The sequence below is a fragment of the Schistocerca americana genome, chromosome 3 (assembly GCF_021461395.2).
Source record: "Schistocerca americana isolate TAMUIC-IGC-003095 chromosome 3, iqSchAmer2.1, whole genome shotgun sequence".
Classification (NCBI taxonomy): domain Eukaryota; kingdom Metazoa; phylum Arthropoda; class Insecta; order Orthoptera; family Acrididae; genus Schistocerca; species Schistocerca americana.
The window spans coordinates 344502339-344527040 of NC_060121.1; the positions used below are offsets into that span (position 1 = coordinate 344502339).

The window sequence follows — 24702 nt, forward strand, 5'->3', positions numbered from 1 at the left end:
GGTTTTAAATCCGTAACATAAATAATAATAATAATAATATTGTGATTAAAAATTAAGTTTTAAAGTTTTTAATACTTTTTTCATAAAACATGTTATATAACTAAAATAGTTTCAGAAAGAGTCAGTTTATACTACATAGTTGCACATTTTTGAAGATTTTGAGAAGTTTTTTACTTCCACAATATCCTATGGAGAACATTAATGAAGTTGTAGCTTTTTACAGAAACAATACAAACATCTGGACATGCATGCACTCTATTGAAGAACAATAAGATATTAAGTTAAATAAACAAAGATGACAGAGTACAGGTAAAGGATACGCTGAGACTTAATACATGTTGCGTGCATCATCACATCTGTCTCTCTCTCTCTCTCACACTCATGCACACTCTCTCTCATTCACACACAAACTGATGAAGACAGGAGCAACTAATGCATTATACTCACTATTCCTGCAACAAAAAAGCAGTACATTTATTCACAAATGAGAGTCACAAGGAAACTACATGGTGAAAGAAAGACAACATACTATCATTACTTTTGATATTAAATAGATTTATTTACATTATTTTTATAGTATGTACATAGCAAAATATGCAGCAACCATTTACATTTTACTAACAATGACAGCAATACATTAAAAAACTTCCTGAATGTGCGTAGAAAATGCTGGAAAAGTGATGGTTGTTTTCACATCAAGAATATTATAAGGCACTTTTATGATAACTTGTTAGGAACTCTTTACATTTTTTACAGCCACAGATGATGTGATTGGAATTCCATCAATGAATACTCTATGGTCATGTAGAAAAACTTTATTTTTTACCTCATACTGACCTTTTGTTTTAGAATATTTGCACACATTTGCATCAAATGGATATAACTTTTTGTAATATTATCCTAATGAGATGTGCTTAATTTCTGTAGATTTGTTACATTAAGAAGTAGTAGTTTAATAGTTAATAGCAATGAAGGATTGCAAATGAAGCTCTTATGATGAAAGTCTGTGGAGAAATGCAGGTCTTACGGATTTTTTCAGCACACATGTTAGGAATGGATGATATACTAAAACCTAGGAATATAAAAGTGAAGTAATTTCATTAAAATACAAGTAATAAATATGCAGATTACACACCAACAGACATGTACTGTACAGTAATTAAATTTTAACAAGCTCCACTGCAACTATGTTACAAATTTCTTACAAAAATCATGATACTCACAAACAGACATACAACAGTCACACATCATATACAAATGTAATCATTCATACATGTGGCATAACGATATTAAGGGAAGACGTTACACACATTCAGCTATTAAAAGCATTATAATTTTGTACAAATATTAAGTAAACAAAACAGTTAACTATCACAAAGCTTGGGTTCCTACAGTTTACATACATTTTCATTGAAATGTAGTGAACTAACAATGGCCTTACAGATTTACTACACAGAATAATAGTTGAATCTTTGATACACAGCTTGTCTCTTAAATTTTTGTGTTAAAAAAAACAAACTAACTAACTAACTATGTTCAGTTGATACAAAACAGATGTGTACCTTGATCTCTACAAAATGTAAAGCCTCGAGTTACAGACTTTAGACAGGAGGTAGCTTCCAAAAAATTGAAATATGAAAACAATAATGCATTTTCTGTGTGCTGAAAACCTTGTAAAATAAGTTAACTGCATTGTAATGAACCTTTCTAAAACTTATGCAAACAGAGGAAACAGTTTGTGTGAGGCAGAACAAAGCCATTCATAAAAAGTTTGTGAAAAATAAGGGAAATAGTTCATCCAGACCTGTAACTCTATATAAAGTGCTTTTTTGTAAAATGCATAACACTTAAATAATTTCAAGATTCAGCTCTTTCATGTATGATAGTCATTTCACAATTTGCAGTCTCTCTTCTGTACATGGTACTTATATGGTTCCCCATTCCATTAAGTCTGCCAATTTAAATACTGCATCTTGACTATCTATCTATGATGCTTACTCAAACGGTAATATTTAATTTACAAAAGATTTATTGACAGTGTTGCATTATTCATAATTTGCCATGAATAGTAAATGTCAGTTTGTGTTTTGAATAATGATTCCAACTTGATTATTAAGTGTGAATCATATCATATAAACAGGATATTTTGTAGTTACTGCATTATGCTTTTACACAAATAATATGAAATAACAGACCTTTATTATACAGATCATTTTATAGGTGTACAGGAACATTTTTATAACAAAAAAAAGTTTTTTAATCTTTGCTATTCATGCAACAGTGTATTGACCAGCTGAATGATTTATTTGTTCTGTGTTGCTTAGACAGAGAATGTGTGATAGAAGTGAAGCCAATAAAAACAAAAAACTTGGGCACTAAAACTGGACTGTTAAGCAAACTAAACAACCAAACAAATAAATCAGTCAACCAACCATCTGTATGGTATAGTAATGCACAAGAATAACTATTGGCGTTTTGTATCCTTTATGAAGGATTTTTGCAGTCACCCCTTCTTTAGCTACAGTTAAACAGAAACACACAGAAACAACTTATACCAGTCTCACTGCTATACTAAAGCTGCCATATTAGACTCTCAAGTGTATGACACAACCATAGGTAATTCTTTCATCTATACTGTCATGTGTGTGTCAACATCCATATTCTTTTATGCCTTTTTAGGTTGGAAGTTACTGTTAATTATTCGAGTATCTACTTGATGATCAACAAAATAAAAGTTCCACTAGGGACCGAACTCCATATTCTGTACATGCATTAGGGAGTGCATGCATTACAACCTGGCATAGAAGAATATGAAAATAATTATCCTTCCTTTTGACTTAGTATTTACATTAAACATAATCAAAACTGATTAGTTTAGTTGTCTCAATAACTTAAATACTGGAATTGGTGTGGAGCTTCAGTTCCAATTCAGAACATTTATCAGTCTTCTCAAGAAATGTTCTACATTTCCAGAGCCACAACTGGTACAGAAAACAGGTTACTTGTCTTCTGTTTCTATCCTTCACAGCGCTTCATCACCATTAGAGTAATGACCATTACGATTCAATGGTTCTTTCTCTGGTGTGTCACTTGGTCTGTTCCTCTTGAAGAAGCCACACTGAAATGGTTTAAATTGTTATTTTACACTTCTTTTGAAGTAATAAGACATTTCACTCACTTTACATCAAGAAAACTGTTAATATTTGTATAACTGTTATGTATTGTGAAATTAAATGATTGTAAGTTGACTACAGCTGAAAATCAAAACAATGTGGACAGCGGAACGAAGAAAAATGTGCATAAAAATGATACATTATTCAGCTAGATATATTTTAAAAAAACTCTTAATTCAATACTGCATTGACAAAACAAGATGAAAATGTTTTAGTATGGGATATGATATTTCAGCATACTGTTCTCAAATGGTGACTCTGAAAACTTCATATCATGGATGGAATAGGCTACTGCCTGTTACCTATTACAAACAAAGTAAAAAAAAAAAAATAATAATGTGTGGTGCCTTCAGTGTACATATGGGCCAAAACCGTACTGGCTAGAGGGCTGGAATCTCTTATGTAAAATCATCTTCACAATTAATTTACAGACAACAGCATATCCCACGATGCACAACACAGATTTTAAAAGGTTAGGTCCACTAGTATGACTGTGTGTATTCTGGTAAGAAAGATAATGAAAATGTATGGAGAGTTAGAACCTACAGAATTAACGTTTTGTGATGTTAATGAATCATTTGACTGCATATCACACAACACCTTGCTGGGCAAGATGAACTATGGTGTTACTGGTGTTGTTCTGAAAACCTCAGTCCTATATAGAAAACAGTTGACAGTATACATCAGATGAACAACATCATGGAACAAAAGCTAGAATATACAATGCCTTAGATATCCATACTTTTGTCTCTTCTATTTTAATATTTATAAATAACTTGGACTCTAATGAACAGATTTTCTAATTTGCAGAATGGTACGAGCTTATACCTAATTCAAAAATCCTAATAAAGAAATTCATGAAGACGAGGTATTATTCACTATGGACAAAGAACAACTCCTGCTAAACAGAATGAAAAGAATGATGATAAAAACATGAGTAGCTATTATATAGTCTTGGTGGCACAATGTTCTTGGATAACGCAGGTGCTGTGAAACACCTTGGTGTCATAACTGACAAGAAAATGCTGCACATGTGCATGAAAAACTTCCATGTGTTGTATACCTCTGGAGAAACTGAAGACGTATAATAACAACACAGTATCTTTTAACAGTGCACCATGCACTCCTTCACAATATCAGTTATGGATTACAGTTGTGGGGCCACTTAACAGATGATAAAAAGTCTTACTACTCCAGAAGAAAGCAAAGTTGGAACACCAATGGACCACTGGAGACCTATGTTCATAAAGCTATGAGTAATGACAGTACTCAATCTATTTGCTTTCAACAGCCTGAATTATGTAAAAGAAAGCCAGGAAACCATCTCAAATTGTCAATTATCCAAAATGTGTGACAGCTTATCAGTATCACCACTGAAAATATTTAATATTTTACCTCTTGAAGTATAACAACTGGCACAGGAAAAGTTCAGAACCTAAATTCATAATAGTCTATAACTGTGACCACTGTATTCCAATGAAGTTTTTGAGTCTGATGTGGAATGCATGTGTGAAACCGCATGAGCATGTAGCTAAATGAGATAGTGTTGATATGTTATGAATAATTTTATATTATTAATTTGCAGTGAGTCCTGTATTCCTACAACTTTCACTATCAAAGTATTTTGATGCCCAATTTTGGCAGCGGCCAGCCTTTCCCTCAAAATTTGATATTTTCGGTTCTTGTATCAAACAACAGTACACAAAGTATATCTGTAGGCATGGCTGCCTTGATAACATCAGTGCAGATACACAACAGGGTCCATGTCTCTTGCAGGACTACAGGACTCACTGCGAGCAAGTAGGTGAACAGGAAATGGACGCTACTAGTGTATGACATGTTGATAATTTGGGTCAGATAGAAAGGATGTTTCATGGTTGAGGTGGTTACGTCAACCACTTGGGTTAAGTGGGAGATCTGTGCTCAAGTCCTGGTCTGGAAAAACTTTTTAACTTTCACCAGTAGATTATTTCGATGCCTGACTGTGGCTGGAGTCAGTTTCTCCTTCAAAATTTGATATATAAGGCTGCTATGTCAAACAACTGTGGTGTGAAATGTTCAACAGAACAGACAACACCCACACCCACACACACACACACACACACACACACACACACACACAGATATGATACACAAACAAACAGAAACACACACACAAAATTCAAGCTTTCACAACCAACGGTTGCTTCATCAGGAAAGAGGGAAGGAGAGGGAAAGACAAAAGTATGTGGGTTTTAAGGGAGAGGGTAAGGAGTCATTCCAATCCCGGGAGCGGAAAGACTTACCTTAGGGGGAAAAAAGGACAGGTATACACTCGCACGCACACACACACACACACACACACACACATATCCATCCCCACATACACAGACACCGGATATGTGTGTGTGCGTGCGAGTGTATACCTGTCCTTTTTTCCCCCTAAGGTAAGTCTTTCCGCTCCCGGGATTGGAATGACTCCTTACCCTCTCCCTTAAAACTCACATCCTTCCCTCTTTCCTGACGAAGCAACCGTTGGTTGCGAAAGCTTGAATTTTGTGTGTATGTTTGTGTGTCTATCGACATGCCAGCACTTTTGTTTGGTAAGTCACATAAATATATATAATAGAGGGAAACATTCCATGTAGGAAATATATATCTAAAAACAAAGATGATGTGACTTACCAAATGAAAGTGCTGGCAGGTCGACAGACACACAAGCAAACACAAACATACACACAAAATTCAAGCTTTCGCAACAAACTCTTGCCTCATCAGGAAAGAGGGAAGGAGAGGGAAAGACGAAAGGATGTGGGTTTTAAGGGAGAGGGTAAGGAGTCATTCCAATCCCGGGAGCGGAAAGACTTACATTAGGGGGAAAAAAGGACGGGTATACACTCGCACACACACACATATCCATCCACACATATACATTCTCAGTGAGAATCAAACCTCAGCTGACAAACTGCCAGTTGGCATGCGCTTGAGCACTTAGCCACAGCATCGTTACGTCAGAGGATGCCCAAAAATCCTTCATACTCTACACGAAAATCTTTAGAGAGCATTTTACCTTTTCCTATGGCCTACTCAAAATATGCTATGAATTTGAAAGGCATATCTTCCTGTTTCTACTCAAATAGTCTGAACCAAATAAATGAGTTTCATCTCAAGCCCACTGCTTCTTAGATTTAAATGCACTTTCAAAGAGAAATATTGACCTGGTGGTGCGAGCAATGTAGCACCAATCAGCACTCGACACTGGTTTCTACTTATCTTGGAGAGGGCACTACAAAACTTGTTTTTGTCCATTTTATTTGCAAACTAACATGGCGCACTCTTAATGCAATTTTTGGCTCGCATTCAAACAGAAATGGCATAATTTAAGTTCAGTATTTAGTGTGCTGCAGCACATGATCACCAGCTGCTGTTGTTATCAATCCACTACATGTTTGTTTCTTTTATAAGCTGTAAGCTGGTTACTGTGGATAAAGAGGTGGGGCTTGTCTCAGCAACCAGTGTCATCCCCAGCATCCTCTGCTCAGGATCCAAGTTAAAGTGTGCAGTCTGCATGTCTTTGTACTTTCATTTCCAAGCATTGGTGTGATAATGAGTGAAACACTTTTCAGAAGTTAAGGAATACTACAGCTAACCAATTGCCTTACATTTTTGTAATCCGTACTGACTGGCGTGGAGAGGGTAATTTTGTTTGAAATAGCTCATTATGTCTGAGCTCAAAATATTTTCTAAAATCCTACAGCACATGGATGTTGATGTAATGGAGAGTACTTTTGTGAATAGCTTCTGCTACCTTTCCTGCAAATGATTGTTTTCTGTGCTTCCTTTCAACTACTGGGAACAGTTTTTCATTCCAGAGGCCTACAGCATATTATGGTTCCAATAAGGGCTAATACACCCCAATTTCTACGTAGGACCTGACAGGGATTCATTATTCAATTTTAGTGATTTCAGTTGTTTCTCACAGACACTAATATCAAAAAAACTAGTTCCAACAGATATCACCAAAATAAACAGGTGTACTGGGCAAACTCCAGGTGGATGAGTCTCAATAAAACCTACAATTGTTGTGCCAGGTTAGTAAAATATTACATTAAAGCTTTACCTTGTCTGACACTAGATAGTTTTGAACTCTTAGTACTTCACTCACAATGACGTGGCTCTTGTGTGTACAGATAATTTCCCACATGAAATATCTGTGGGTTTTTACAGACTTTGAATGTTATCACTGCATCAGTGTTCAACCTTCACAACATATCATTCAATTTTTGTGGAATCTTGACTCGAGCATTGCTGTGTGGATCTCTCAGTTAATGTGAGTAACAAATGATGTGTGTTAGTTTCTTGCGAGAGACTACAGTAGTGATGAGACCCGAATTCTACGTGCATTATTCTTTGTCCCAGTGCAGATTTTTGTAATAAAGATCAAAATATGAAAAAATGGGAAGCTACTACTACATAATAATTTTTGTAACACTTGTACAGGACCCTTGATTCTTGTAACAGCTGGAGAAATGCAAAAAATTAAAATTGAGAATATGATCCACACATGGACAAGATGTAAGGCAAAGAGTATAATGTAAAAAAGAAAAAAAAAGGTAAATTTTTAGTATAATTGTATTGAGATCTAGATTAAAGTAAACTCTGTATATGTGTTACTAAGGAAAGAAATGTATTTTGAGTGTGTTTGTAATGCATACCTTCCAAAGCAACAGTATTAACAGCAGCAATATAAGAACACCGGCACATGCAGACAAAACTACAACCCACAAAGGCACAATCTCTGGCTTTGTGGGTACGTCTGTTGATATAGCATCAGTAAATACTTCTTCACTTCGAATGATAGGACGATATGGCTTGCCAATGTAGGGCAGTTGAGTAACTTGCATTGCTAACAGTGAAGATACACGAAGTCGTTTGTTTGAAGCCACCTATAGAAGAGGAAAATGTAAAAATGAGAATACAGATTACAGTTTGATAGGTGTAACTTCTATTAAAGGTTAATTAATTGGGGTTTTGCTTACATTTAATTCTCAATAGACATTATTAGAAAAATAGTTACAAAAGAGGATCATTTACCTTCTTAAGTGTTTGTACCCATGCTCGAGAGCGTATCTGTATGTTCACTTCCTGATCTTTCGTAAATTTCTTGATTACACACTTTAGTCGTACACAGTTTGTGGAATTACACTGAAGCAGCTGATCGAAGTCAGTATCTGCTTGCAGGTCCCTTTTATGCCTACCATAAGGCACTGCTCTATCTTGCTGATAAGGAGTTCGATTTGCAGTGATGGTTTTCTTCTGAGAGCTGTATGTTTCTGTATATTCAGATTCGTCATCATAATAATCATCCTCATCATCATCATCATCTTCTTCTTCTTCTTCTTCAGCTTTCTCTTCATCATAATCTTGCTCTCCATCAGCTGTACTCTTGTGTTGTTCTTCCCAGTGAATGGTAGCTCCTGGATGCTTATTACTCCACTGGCGAGAAATATACTGTTTCACACCACTCCCATTATCTCCATTGCTAGTTGCACTGTATTCTATGCTGCTTTGAGTCATACCTCCTCTCACTTCTGGAGATGGATAATAATATGAGCTGCCTCCTTGTATCTCACGTTGTGAGCCACTTAAATCATTCAAATTGGTACGTTTTCCCTGCTGAAGAACTGTGTTTGAGCCGCTGTTAGCCCAATAGTGCCTCAGCTGACCATCAGAGGCTGTGGAACCATGAAGCAAAGTTCCCTCAAAATTATCAGGTGATGGAGTGGGCTTTCCTCCTGCAAGTTGCCATGCAGGGATAAACCGGATTCCACTCTCAGATTCATGTGCTCCTTCATCAATATGACTGTCACTCGCAAGAGCAGATCCATTGTTAAGGGAATGATATGAAGAGGATGACGTGAATTTGTGAAATGTGCTAGAAGAGTTATTTGCTCCATCCGAAAAATCGTAAGTATCATCGCCATCATCATGATCATCACTTGACCACTGTGCAGAGGAGGACCCAGTATCATCAGAAGTAGTGAAACTATAATTTTTATAGTGATGTACTGGTTTGTCATTCTCTCTCCAAGTGACTGAGTAGTTGTGAGAAGTATGTATCTTCTTTTTATGTTTCCCTATTTTGTCACCCAGTCCATAATGAGATGTTTTATTGTAACTTTCATGGTGACCAGCACTACCTTCCTGCAGTGTTTCACTGTGTGGTACAAGACCACCCCAACTCTTCGAATAAACAGCTCCAGATTCACCAGTACTAACATTTTTAGTATCACTTGTGTGTTGATTATGTTTCTCACTGCCCATGAAATCACTTTTTCTGGGTTCTAAAATATCACCAGTCTTCTGTATATGCTTCTCTTCTAGGCTTCCACTACTTCCTTGTATATGAGTTCTGCTTTGATGTGAACCATTACTGAAAGTCTCATAATGAGTACTGGTGCTCGATGTTTTGTGATATTTCTCTGTGTTCTTTTTTCCTGAAGCTGAGCTGCCTTCCACTTCCACCATTCCATATTGTGAATGATGAGAAGCTGCTGCTATACCTCTTTTCTTCTGCTCAATCTGCAATCAGAAATGGAAACATAAAGCATACATTTAGAATTTCAGTACTTAAAATTAATTTGAAATTATTCCCAAAGTGAAATCTTCTGCAACAGCGAGTAAAACCCAAAGTGTAGCAGGAATTATACTGGATGGCATCTACATTGATAAAAGCCAATATGTAAGTGTATACATGTATATGTGTGCATGTTCTAGCATAGCTCTGGAATTCCTAGAATAAATTCAGCCAAACTTGGTACACACAACTTAGTGTCAGTCGCAAAAATATCACAAAGATAAAATTAGAGAGATCAGAGCCCACACAGAGGCTTATCAGATATTGTTCTTCCCACAAACCAGTCGCACCTGTAACAGGGAAAAGGGGAACAGACACTGGTACTCAAAACACACTCTGCCACACACCATGAGGTGGCTTGCAGAGTACAAATATTGATAAACTGGGAGAGAAGTACTGTGGATGTAAGATGTCCTGGTATAGTGTAGTTGGCAAAAGAAGACTGCTGATAACTGGCAGCACTCTTGCCAGTTTTCAACTGCGAAATGCAAGTGGCAGCAGTTGAAAACAATAACTGTCTACAACACTGAGGTGTTGCCATAGAGATGCACACAAAATTGCGTAACGTGATTTCTTGATGTAGCATTTGGCGCAGCCAAGCTAAGCTCACATCAACTGTCAGGGATCTTCTTTTGCCAATTCTACTACAGCACCCGTATTAGTGGGGACACAGTAGGGAAGTGATGAAACTGAAGCATAACTCTGGGATGCCTGGGGAAATTTCAACCAAACTTTACACATATATGACTTTCTTTTTGGAAAAATATATTGTTGAATAGAACACCACAAGCAGCTGAATACTCATTCCATCATCATCATATGTATTTGTACACAATAAAAACACCAGAAAATGTTACCATTCTTGTACTTAACAGAAAGTTGTAATGTAAAAAATGTAATACAAGAATGAAATGAGAACACATAACTACCATGTATGTTATAGTTTTCAAAAAGTAAAAGTGTGAATGTAAAACCAAAGTTATGGTACAAAATCAATCTAACAGAAGCAGATCAATAATGTGACAAACAGACAATTAGATAAATAAGCTACTGGCGTAGTCAGAAAGTTAATTTTTGTATTTTTAATATTCATATTCCTAGTGTACAATGAGCAAAACTTCAGAAAATAAAACACTTATTTCCTTGGTATCAGGACAGATCTGGAATTGTGTTGATAAATAATGTTCAAAAAATCATCCCCAACAGGAAAAATATATACACTATGTGATAAAAAGTATCTGGACACCCCCAAAAAATATGTTTTTCATATTACGTGCAATGTGCCACCTAGTGCCAGATACTCCATATCAGCGACCTCCGTAGTCATTAGACATTGTGAGAGAGCAGAATGGGGCACGCCACGGAACTCACGGACTTCAAACGTGGTCAGATGATTGATTGTCACTTGTGTCATAAATCTGTATGTCCACACTCCTAAACATCCCTACGTCCACTGTATCCAATGTGATAGTGAAGTGGAAACATGAAGGGACATGTACAGCACAAAAGTGTACAGACTGACCTTGTCTGTTCGCTGACAGAGAATGCCGACAGTTGAAAACGGTCGTAATGTGCAATAGGCGGACATCTATCCAGACCAACACAGGAATTCCAAACTTAAGATCCACTGCAAGTACTATGACAGTTAGGTGGGAGGTGAGAAAACTTGGATTTCATGGTCGAGCGGCTGCTCAAAAGCCACACATCACGCTGGTAAATGCCAAACAATGCCTCGCTTGATGTAAGGAGCGTCAACATTGGACGAATGAACAGTGGAAAAATGTTGTGTGGAGTGACGAATCACGGTACACAATGTGGCGATCCGATGGCAGGACGTGGGTATAGCAAATGCCCGGTGAACGTCATCTGCCAGTGTGTGTAGTGCCAACAGTAAAATTTGGAGGTGGTGGTGTTATGGTGTGGTCATGTTTTTCATGGAGGGGGCTTGCACCCCTTGTTGTTTTGCCTGGCAATATCACAGCACATGCCTACATTCTTATTTTAACCCCAGCACCACTGGGAGGGAGGGGGGGGGGGGGGGGGGGGGGAAGCCAAAAATTTCCCACAGTATTTGTTTTATTAGTGTAATATATCTGTTTGTTGGAGTGAAAAAGCAAGAATTTAGGTAGTTCTAGAAAAATATCTAGAGTATGTACTATCATGGTTTTATAAATTTTATGAATTATTTAAATCTGCCTATTATATTTAAGTTCAGGCAGTTTTTGCTTAAAACTATAGAAGAAATCTACACCTTCCTTGATATTCTGATACTGATGGGCACAAATAATGACACTAGACTGCCTCTTGAGGACTTATGAGGGAAAGTACTGGGAAAGAATATCTACATAGCTACAATGAGTTGTATTCGATGAGGAGAACTTCTGTCCCTGACTCGATTTGATGATAAAGAAACAAGAACTGAAAGATGAAAGCAGGATAAGTTTTGCCCCTTTTGTGAAGTTTTTGACAAAATTGATGAAATGTTTGTGAAATACTACATCCAAGTGCAGATCTAACGATCGATGAAATGCTCTCCCTATTTCGAGGAATATGTCCCTTTAAGGTCTTTATGAAAGACAAGCCTGGGAAGCATGGCATATTGATTAGGATGTTATCAGATGCACACACCCAGTACATTCTAAAAATGGAGGTATATGCAGGAAAGGATGAACGACCTGGAATGGAGTGCAAAGGCAGTTGTTAGATGCCTAATGAACCTGCTGGCAGAAAGTGGAAGAAATATAACAATAGATTGTTGTTATACATCCACAGACCTATCTGAGGAGCTTTACAATGATGACAAGTTAACTTTGGTGGAAACATTGAAGAGTAACAGAAAACACATACCAGAACAGCTAAAGAAGATGCAGGGATGAGAGCTATTTTCCTCTAAGTTGTTATTCACAGATCTGAAAACAGCAATGCACCAGTTACCTTGGTTTCATACATCTCCAAACTGAAGCTGGTTTCATACATCTCCAGACTGAAGCCTACTAAGAACCCAAACTGGAATAAGAAGAAGCATAATGTAAGAAAGCTGTATCTGCCATAATTAGGTCAACATCTTGTTAGGCCAGCTGTGGAAGAGAGAGCAAAGAATACCATGGGTTTAGAAAAGCCTATCATCTCTGCAAAGGAAAGTGTTCTAGGGAAAATGCCACCAAGCATCACTACAACTGCTCAGTCTGTTGAATTTTCTTCAAGAGGAAGATGTTACATCTGTTTGAAGAGTAAAAACTCTAAAAAGGAAAGACAATATGACAAAAGTGTCTATAGTTTGTTGCAGGCATTCCAAGTATCTGTGTTCCATTCGTTCTGCAAAAAGTATCATATGCAAGGGTTGTGAAATTGAAAGTGAAAGTGAGTAGGAAGGAAAAATTCAATTGTAATTTCTGACTTTGATTTTCTGTTTTCTTATTTGTGGTTTGCTATTGTACGTTCTTTTATGATTTCTTAATACAAGTCTGATGTAAATGAAAGTGTTAGTCTCATGATAAAAATATAATAATATTTCTCATATTCATTACTTTATTTATTCTGTTTGTATATATTTGTATATGTGTTGCAACCTAGTAAAGAAATTCCTAGTTCATTAAATAATAAAATCAAACCAACCAACCAAACAAACAAAATGTTAAAAAGTGAAAAGATTGTGAGACAAATTTTTGCCCCCACCCCCTAGACATCCATGAGACAGATCCAAGCTTTGTGGTGCTAGGGTTAAGCACCTTCTTGCTTCCTACTGTTGAAGAGCAATTCGGGGATGGTGATTGCATCTTTCAACAAGATCGAGCACCTGTTCATAATGCACGGCCTGTGACAGAGGGGTCACAAGACAATAACATTTGTACACTCCTGGAAATGGAAAAAAGAACACATTGACACCGGTGTGTCAGACCCACCATACTTGCTCCGGACACTGCGAGAGGGCTGTACAAGCAATGATCACACGCACGGCACAGCGGACACACCAGGAACCGCGGTGTTGGCCGTCGAATGGCGCTAGCTGCGCAGCATTTGTGCACCGCCGCCGTCAGTGTCAGCCAGTTTGCCGTGGCATACGGAGCTACATCGCAGTCTTTAGCACTGGTAGCATGCCGCGACAGCGTGGACGTGAACCGTATGTACAGTTGACGGACTTTGAGCGAGGGCATATAGTGGGCATGCGGGAGGCCGGGTGGACGTACCGCCGAATTGCTCAACACGTGGGGCATGAGGTCTCCACAGTACATCGATGTTGTCGCCAGTGGTCGGCGGAAGGTGCACGTGCCCGTCGACCTGGGACCGGACCGCAGCGATGCACGGATGCACTCCAAGACCGTAGGATCCTACGCAGTGCCGTAGGGGACCGCACCGCCACTTCCCAGCAAATTAGGGACACTGTTGCTTCTGGGGTATCAGCGAGGACCATTCGCAACCGTCTCCATGAAGCTGGGCTACGGTCCCGCACACCGTTAGGCCGTCTTCCGCTCACGCCCCAACATCGTGCAGCCCGCCTCCAGTGGTGTCGCGACAGGCGTGAATGGAGGGACGAATGGAGACGTGTCGTCTTCAGCGACGAGAGTCGCTTCTGCCTTGGTGCCAATGATGGTCGTATGCGTGTTTGGCGCCGTGCAGGTGAGCGCCACAATCAGGACTGCATACGACCGAGGCACACAGGGCCAACACCAGGCATCATGGTGTAGGGAGCGATCTCCTACACTGGCCTTACACCACTGGTGATCGTCGAGGGGACACTGAATAGTGCATGGTACATCCAAACCGTCATCGAACCCATCGTTCTACCATTCCTAGACCGGCAAGGGAACTTGCTGTTCCAACAGGACAATGCACGTCCGCATGTATCCCGTGCCACCCAACGTGCTCTAGAAGGTGTAAGTCAACTACCCTGGCCAGCAAGATCTCCGGATCTGTCCCCCATTGAGCATGTTTGGGACTGGATGAAGCGTCGTCTCACGCGGTCTGCACGTCCAGCACGAACGCTGGTCCAACTGAGGCGCCAGGTGGAAATGGCATGGCAAGCCGTTCCACAGGACTAGATCCAGCATCTCTACGATCGTCTCCATGGGAGAATAGCAGCCTGCATTGCTGCGAAAGGTGGATATACACTGTACTAGTGCCGACATTGTGCATGCTCTGTTGCCTGTGTCTATGTGCCTGTGGTTCTGTCAGTGTGATCATGTGATGTATCTGACCCCAGGAATGTGTCAATAAAGTTTCCCCTTCCTGGGACAATGAATTCACGGTGTTCTTATTTCAATTTCCAGGAGTGTATAATGGACTGGCCTGCACAGAGTCCTGACCTGAATCCTATAGAACACCTTTGGGATGTTCTGGAGTGCCAACTTCATGCCAGGCCTCACCGACTGACATCGATACCTCTCCTCAGTGCAGCACTCCATGAAGAATGGGCTGCCATTCCCCAAGAAACCTTCCAGCACCTGATTGAACGTGTGCCTGCTAGAGTGAAAGATGTCATCAGGGCTAAGGGTGGGTCAACAACACCTTATTGGATTCCAGCATTACTGATGGAGGGTGCCACGAACTTGTAAGTCATTTTCAGCCAGGTGTCTGGACACTTTTGATCACATGGTATCAATCCCTGTGAGGGCAAAAGGACACAAGAAACGTCCCAAAACTTGAAATGTGTGTGTCCAATGAAAAGCAAGCATGGTATGTGTGTCCATAAAACCACAGTCAAGGCCATGTGTAGGGAAAAAACCCTGGTTAATATAGGTGCAAGCCAGGATTAAAGAAATGTAAAGTAAATGACAGCCAAATAGATCATATAAGAGGTTTGTTCAAAAAATTCTGGAACTTTGTCCACAAAATTTTTCTACGCTTACCTTTTGCTTATTGTGCATGGTCTCCTTTGAAATACTCTTCTCCACAACTGATACACTGCTCCCAAAACAGTTTACACTTCCAGAAGCAGTCTTGGTAGTAAAGCACTTCTGCAAATTTTCTTTTATCTCATTTATCATTGCAAATCTTCATCCTTTCAACAGGGTTTCAACTTTCGAAATAGAAAAAATGTCCACAGGGACCAGGTCTGGAGAGTATGGAGGATGAGGCAGCACATTCATTTCGTTTTTTGTGCAACAGTCATCCACCAACATGGATGAATGTGTGGGTGTGTTATTGTGATGAAAGAGGCGTGTACTGTCTCACCACATTTCAGGCTGTTTCCTTCTCACATTTTCTTGCAGGCATTGGAACATATTGCGATAGTATCATCAATTAACAGATAAAACTATCAGCATGCCTCTGATATTTGACCTGACCTAATGAGCCTTTTGTGGTCATGGAAAGCTTTCCTGATCCATTGTGAAGATTGAACCTTGGTCTCAACATCATAACCATAGACCCATGTCTCATCACCAGTTATGATTCTCTTAAGGAATATCTCACTCTCATTTGTGTGATTCAAAAGCTCTTCACAGATTGTGAAGTGAGGGACTTTCTGATCTTGACTCATGAGCCATGGGATGAACTTGACAGCAACTTGATGCATTCCAAGATTCTGTGTCATGATTTCATGACATGATCCAACTGAAATGCTACATTATTCTGCATCTCTCATGCAGTCAGTCTTCGATTGGCATGCACAATTTCGTTGATGTTCCTGACTTGAGCATCGTCAGTAGGCGTCAAATGGCGTCCTGAATGAGGGCCATCTTTAACTCCCGTCTAGCACTTTTTAAACTGCATGAACCACTTGTAACACCAAGTTTGGCTTAAGCACTTATCACCATAGGCTTCCTGCATCATTTGGTTTGTCCCTGTTCTTGAGTTTCACACAAAATTTAATGTAATTCTGCCATCTTGAAATTCGCAAGCTGTGTGACACAATGTTCTACTCAATACAGCACTGAACAATAACTAACAGACATACAGCAATGAAACTTCTGGCACTTACACATTAAACGGAGTCGTGTGCAGGGATGCCAACCACATTTTGCTCCAACACATCATTTGTGTGAAATTATGAATTTTCTGGAATTTTTTTATCAGACCTCGTATATTGTATGAGAATAATTAGTATCAATAAAGTGCAGTCTGACAAAGTCTGCAACTCTTAACATAATAAAATATGTTGCAGCTGCTTACCTCCCAGATGTCATCAACAATGGTGGAGTGATTAAAAGCACAACTTTCAGACTTTCAAAGACATTTTGCCCCTAGGAGAAGGTCGAGAGTTTGAAATGGGTGACATGTAAAAACGATAAAAAATGGCCAATATTACCATAAGATTCACTGGTTTTAGCATTGTTAGGTTGAATGATTGATGACAGTTTTAGACATGCTTGTTTTTGTTCCTTATGTGTTTTTTTTTGGGGGGGGGGGGGGCAGGATTGGAGAAATGATGAAAGGGGTAACATAAAAATAATCGGATATGCAAGAAATTAGTGTCAAATCAACAGCATTCAGAGTGGCTAGGCTGAATGGTGAATCCTGATGACAACTGATCCATAAGGGTGAGTGTGGGCTTTGGAAGGATGTGACACAAAGTGTAAGTGTTGAAAGAATGGAGTAAAACCAACAAAAATAATGTACAGATACTGTTTACTACCTGGAAAAACAATGGGGTTGAGACGTGCCTAGCAACCCCAAACCTGAGATGGGAAGCTGATGACATGAGAAACAATAAAAAAAATGTCTGATATTATTGTCATATCGAAAGACTTTTGGGGTTGCTGACTAATGGGTTGCAATCAGGAAGATATTTCACGATCTATTGGTGGGGTAAGGGTGAGAATTAAGTGACATAAAAACATTAGGTTGGTGGATAAGTTCATAGAGTTTTTGTTTTCCATGTTGGTATCCTGGTTGATATGGATTTATTTATTGGCTGTCATTTTTTATTTGTAGTTCTTGAGTTTACATATTGTCATTTTGTCATTAATAGATAGTGATTGGAGCTCTGGGCACTAGAAAATGAAGTGTCAAGTGGAGAAATCAGAACATTTCTGACATATTCTTCAGTTTGAGTTCAGTAGAGGGGTGACAACAGTGGAGGCAGCCAGAAAACTTTTCACTATGTATGAGGATAATGCCATTGGACAGACTACTGAAAAAAAAAAAAAAATGGTTTTCTCGTTTTAAGGAGGAATGTTTTGACATTAGTGAGTCTCTGCATTCAGGAAACCCTTCAGGGTTTGAAGAAGATCATTTAAATTCATTACTCCCCAATGGTTCACATCATTGTTCTTGAGAACTGTCAAATGTTATGGAACTTTGACTATTCCACTATCATGTGACATTTGCATGCAAAGGGAAGGTTAAAACATCGGGTGTATGGGTACTGCATGCTCTAAGCCAAAATCATAAAACTTATGAGGTGGTCATATGTGCGAATTCTACTTGCTCATCATCAATTGACTAAGGAACAACACCAGCCATTCCTATCCTGTATCATTACTGGAGACAAGAAATGGTGTCTTTATGCTAATACAAGGAAAAGAAAAGAATGGTTGAACGCAAACAAAGCAGTGACTTCCTGTACAAAGACATGTTACATCCACAAAAGATAATGTTATGCACCTGGTGGAACAGTGGTTACTACAACTTGCTTCCCCGAGGTGTAACCATCACTGCTGACAGTTATTGTCAACAACTGAGCCATCTTGCAGACACAATCCAAGAACAACAACCAGGAAGAGTGATGCTACTCCACAATAACACCTGCCCTGTATTCTGCTAGAGTGATAAAAAACCACTAAACAGGAGTTGGGTTGGGAATTCATTCCACACCCACCTTATCCACCTCATCTCGTACCCTCAGATTTTCAGACTTTTCTGCTCTCTATCAAACAAACTTGAAGGAACTTCCTTTCTGGATGAAAATGCACTCCGAACATGGATCAATGAGCTGGTCACCTAAAAGCCACATGATTTCTACAATCCTGGGATGAAAAAGTTACCCCAGCTTTAGCAGATGATTGTACATAGGGGAAGAGAATATATTATTGATCACATAAGTCTCTGATATTTGTATCTGTTGTGTAAAGTAAACTTACAGAAAAACACTACGAACTTATGGACCAACCCAATAACTAAATAGGCAGCTTCTGGATAACCAGTGATGTACACAAGAATAGAGACCAGAAAATTCTTCACAATTATTATCATGAGCAACCATTTGATACCCATTGCTGGATAAGCCCTTCTCTAGCCTTCTCTATAACGTTGGCAACACTGTCCCCATGAAATTATTGCAAACTGTCATCTTAAATAAGTAAATAAAGAGTTAGAAACTCTCCCCTACGAGGTGTTTTTATGTTATATCTTTTAAGGTCTGGGACTCCCCTCTGGCGCTGTTTCAAATCTCTGCACTTTCCAGGCAGATCCTTTCATCCATAGGCTGCACTCTTTTCAGTGCCATACTCCCAAGTTTTCATATCTGCCCCCACTCCGGTTGAAGGCGACATTTCTGCATTGTCAACTGATAACCCTGGCAGCCTGCAGTTTCTGTGTTAAGTGTTGTCACTATCCTCATTCACATAGTGATACTCCAGTTCTGGTACTTTTTGCTGCACCCCGTCTGTCTGCTGTTGGGGTGGCAGATCCTTTGAGTGTCAAACCAGTCCTCCGACCACAGCAACAGCACAAGACTGCATACTTTCTCTTGCTTTTTCCACTTACCAACCAACAGAGGGGACATGGACATTTGGTCTCCAAATTAACATTGGGTGTGGTCCTCCTTTCTACAGACATCCCTCTGCAGGCTCCAGGTCTGGCTTCTGCTGATGACTCTCTGCATGAGTGAGCTCTCTGGGCCAGTTACTGAATGCTGTTGTATCTCATCACTCACAGACTCATGAGGGCGCCACTGAGACCTCTGATTGCAAAAGCCAGCTGCTGACCACCACTCTGTGGCATCACTGGCATTATTACCAGGTTTTGCTGTGGCTTGGCCTCTCCACCAGGGTGTTGTGTGACCTTTGGTGTAGAACATCATTGCGTTTTCTTGCCATACCTTTTCCTTCCCACGTCACAGTCACTTATGGCACACACATCTTCTGTTGGACACAAACGCCTTTCTCTGACTTTTACTAGTCTCTTGCAATTCCACTTCATTCAGAAAGAAGATTCAGCAAGCTGCAGCCTGTCGGCCTGTGGTCCACATGAATTTGCTCCATACAACAAGGGTCCTCCGCTGCATTACAACTTGGTCATCTTCAGGGTTGTCTCTCCTCCCTCAGGTCAGCCATGGCACAAAATACTTGGGTAATCAGTCAGACTCCCCGGTTCCATGATTACTCTCTCTTGGAAGTCTACACAGAAAAAGTCCTTCCTGTAGAACTGCCTTAGCATCACCAATGCGTGGTTCTCCACGGTGTAGTCACTACATTCCTTCTCTTTCCAGATTCGCCCAGGGCAGTCCCCATGCTAACTGCAGATTCTGCAGCCAAATTGGGCCATCCACACCAATATCTAGATGCTTCTTCATGCCCTCAGGTCAGGGTCCTAGGGACTGGGACTTAAACTACATGGACACCCACACCCACGGATAATCTCTGTATGACATCAAGATGGCTCCACCATCTTTTTCCCTGATGGGGGAGTGCGGTGGAGAAGAGACGATGTATCCCTCACCTGAGACCATGTCTACCCACATCACAGACATGGCTGACAAGTCAGCTGCACTTCAGCTTCACAGGGGAAACTCCTGTGGCAGACCCTGATGTCAACAGTGCTACAGGTACAACATATAAATGACAAAAAGCTGGGTTGTGTTCAGAACACATAAGGCTATTTTCAAGAATTACTTGAGAGGATTCTGTCTCATCAACAGTAAAGAGATAGGCCTCTTCAAAAGAAAGTTACTGACCTTTAGCTGCAGTGAATTTACCTCCTCCAACTTCTCACAGACGACAGGGCCTGTAACTTCAGGCTGTTCCAGGATGTAGAAAAAAGGGTCACCTGAGGGCAGTCATGATATTGCATGTTAATATAGTGATTGGAATTATATTTAGGTAATACTAAGGTAATTGTATCTGAAAAATAAATGAAAAATGAAAATAAAGAGCAACAAACAGATGTAGGAGAAGTATATCAATAGATTTTCTGTTTAACTCAACATGCAACTAACCTGCCAGTGTGTACATGGGCCACAGAATGTACAGGTCAGCCTCTACAATGTCAGCTGGTCCATTGTTGATTACAGTATAAGTGTGTGTTAGCTGAGGTCCAATTTCTGATTCTCGTGTTACATTAACAACATTGTATCCTGTAGTATTGTAATACAACTCTTGTGGACTAGACACCCTAAAAACAAAAACAAATTGGCAATAAAGACTACAATAAAAATGTTTGGTTTGAGTTCAGCCACAAAAATAAAGAGGTTTGATACAAGTGTTTAGGTGAATGTTAAAAAAAGAAATATCCTGAAATTTTATTCACAAACAAAGACTATATATTACTACCAAACTGTAAATGATAACAATGATAAAGCAAACTATTACTTACAGTAGCTTCTTAACTTTTTATCTCTTGAACCAGTTAACTGTTTCTGAAAACCATTAAGTAGGTGATGATTTCGATAATAAATGTCAAATAGTAGCAAAATATTAAGACCTAACTGATTTATCAGCTTGCCAATGCTTTCCTATCAGTCATAAAAAATGTATTCTCATTCATAACAGCCATAAGAAGTTGATGACATTCAATGTGGATTCATTTTTTCTTTTCTTTTCTTCTTTCAGAATTAGGAGCTCATGTGAATTTTTCTGACTATACTTTAAGGAATTAAATTGAGATGGGAGATTTACATGAATATCATGTCACATATGACATATGTTATTTCATCCCACCCACTTTTTAATTCACAAATATTTTGTATTCCACAGATACCAAGAATTCTTCTTCAGAGACATGCTGTAGCTTCATGTCAGGAATTTGCAGTATATTTTGCATTTTGAATTAATTGTAATTCATCAACCATACTCCAATGCATTTGGAAAGTCTATAAATGAATATAATAAAGTCAGCAGAAATTCTGGTACCTTGAGGGAGGGGTGGGGGAGGATGTGGGTTTTTGTGTTGCCCTGGAAGGGTCCTATTTATATGAGGAATGGTTACTAAGATCTGTGATTAATATTCTTCTAATTGTGCACAGATAGACAATGTGTTATCCATGTATCTGCAAGAATCTTACTAGAGACTTTAAAATCATAATCTTCACTCTGAATCCCAGAGAAGACACAGAGTCTTCAAGAAAATAATTCAGAAATTGATTTCTGTATTGTCAGAAAAAAAGGTTGGTACATCTGGAAAGATGATGTCGATTTTGATCTGATGAAGCATATACCATCTGGGGGACAGTAGATGTACTGATAATGCTATCAACAACGTCCGCCAACAGATAGGATAGTGGAATAGCTACTAGAGCACCATCTGTGTGTCTACCGATTAATAGGGAAAGATCACAACCAGAGGGCTCAGCCCGATGCAAACGTATGAAGTAAGCAGGCAACCATGTTATGGAGATCTACTCGTGCTTCTTACAGCCAATAGAGCTAGCCTGAAAGGGGTCAAACTGTGGCATTCCGAGTGGTGGTGGTGTAGTCATTTTGAAGAACAACACAAGCTGGAGCTGCTGCAGCAGTTTTGCAACAATACTGGTGTCAATGGTCACATGAAAATTCTCACATCCAAAGATAAGGTGCAGAATGTCCACGCAGTGCAGATGCCCAACAGGACTGTTATATTGTAAGGGCAGCAGTGGCAAATCATACAGCTACCACAGCACAGACAAGAGGGCTTGTGAGCCCAGATGTGTCAACATGAACTGTTGTGAACTGGTTATTAGCAGTGGAGCTACAGGCATGCACAGCTCTAGTCTGTCTTCCACTCACATCACAGCATTGACATCCACGGCATGATTGGTCCAAATAGCATGCCGTGGTCTACAGTGAAGAAAGCAGATTCTGCCTGCATGCAACTGATGGTCGTTCATGTGTGTGATGTAGACCTGGTGACTGCTGTCTCGTTAAGTGTATTTGTCCAAAATACACTGGCTCCACCATAGGCTTTATAGTCTCAGCTTCCAAGAAGGTACAACTCTCGTTCATCTTTGGTGTTTCTGGAGGGGACACTAACCAGTACTCGGTATGTGCAGAAAGATGTTAGCCCATTCTTTTGCCATTCTTGCAACAGGAAGGTGATGTATTGTTCCAACAGGATAAAGATCACTTAACACACTGCCTGTGAAATTCAACATGCCCTCAAGACATGCAACAATTTCTCTGGCCAACATGATCTCCAGACTTGTCTCCAATCAAGCAGAATTACATGAACAGGTTTAGCAAGCATGGCATAATGTATCCCACGACAGTATTCACCATCTGTATGATCAACTGGATGCCAAAGTCAGTGATGGCATTACCACCTGTGAGGATTACACGATGTACTAATATGGGTGTTTCAGTATTGGTGATACCTGGTACCTCTGACCGCTTAAGCTATTGATCTGTAAATATTGTCATTTCATGTACTCCACATCAACTTTTGCAACAATAAATTTTTAGTGATTCAAAAACCTTTAAAAGGGCATACTAATTTTTTTCCGACAGTGTATACATAATACTTTTAGGACATGAATGTCCTAGGAACTGTAACAATTCCATGATCTTTGAAATTGTCCATAAGATGTGTGTTGTGTAGTTTAAACATTGCTCCTATTATTTATTTTCATGAGCAAATACTTAACTGGCTGTATACACTATGTGATCAAAAGCATCCGAACATCTGGCTGAAAATGATTTGCAAGTTCGTGGCGCCCTCCATAGGTAATGCTGGATTCAACATGGTGTCAGCCCATCCTTAGTCTTGATGACAGCTTCCACTCTCCCAGGCATATGTTCAATCAGGTGCTGGAAGGTTTCTTGGGGAATGGCAGCCCATTCTTTATGGAGTGCTGCACTGACGAGAGGTATCGATGTCAGTCAGTGAGGCCTGGCATGAAGTCGGCATTTTGAAACATCCCTAAGGCATTCTATAGGATTCAGGTCAGGATTCTGTGCAGGCCAGTCCATTACAAGGATGTTATTGTCATGTAACCACTCTGCCACAGACCGTGCATTGTAAACAGATTCTTTTCACTTTTTAACATTTGTTTGTTGGGTTTGATTTGATTATTTAATGAACTAGGAATTTCTTTATTATGTTGCAACACAGTTTCCACAGTTATCAGGAACATTATAACATATACAAATACAATAAATAAAGGTGCAAGCCCCCTCCATGAAAAACACGACCACACCATAACACCACCACCTCCGAATTTTACTGTTGGCACTATACACACTAGCAGGTGACGTTCACCAGCATTTTCCATACCCACACCCTGCCAGTGGATCACCACATTGTGTATAGTGATTCGTCACTCCACACAACATGTTCCCAGTGTTCAGTGTTGTGTGTAGACAAGACAGCCTAGACACAATGAGAGGAAGCCGAAAGGCACACGCTAAGCTAAAGCAGGATGGCGTGAGGTCTGAAACAGGATACGTAATGAATGCTATAAAGAAAAGTACGTAGCTTCTGGAATACTTAACTTAAATCCATCCTTTTGGTACATCTGGAGATTGTGGCGATACAAGTGAGACTCTTTAGATACATGCAATGTTACTAATGGCGCCTTGCTAGGTCGTAGCCATTGACTTAGCTGAAGGCTATTCTAACTATCGGCTCGGCAAAGGAGTGAGGCTTCGTCAGTATAGTCGCTAGCTACGTCGTCCGTACAACTGGGGCGAGTGCTAGTCCGTATCTCGAGACCTGCCTTGTGGTGGCACTCGGTCTGCGATCACACAGTGGCGACACGCGGGTCCGACATGTACTAATGGACCGCGGCCGATTAAAAACACCTAGCAAGTGTGGTGTCTGGCGGTAACACCACATTCAGTTATC

General features: G+C 39.7%; 1 protein-coding gene across 2 annotated transcripts in view; it reads right to left on the minus strand.

Annotated features, from left to right (window-relative positions):
• Positions 1–534: 534 nt before the first annotated feature.
• The window catches only part of LOC124605801 (integrin alpha-PS2-like), a 793741-nt gene continuing 769573 nt past the window's right edge, over positions 535–24702 (minus strand). For both annotated transcript variants that reach the window (XM_047137699.1, XM_047137698.1), the window contains 5 exons: positions 20885–21060; positions 20624–20715; positions 8247–9734; positions 7868–8098; positions 535–3118 (listed from right to left, as the gene is read on the minus strand). In XM_047137699.1, the coding sequence (XP_046993655.1) occupies positions 3023–3118; positions 7868–8098; positions 8247–9734; positions 20624–20715; positions 20885–21060 (2083 nt within the window). In that variant the 3' untranslated portion in view covers positions 535–3022. The remainder of the gene's footprint in view (positions 3119–7867; positions 8099–8246; positions 9735–20623; positions 20716–20884; positions 21061–24702) is intronic.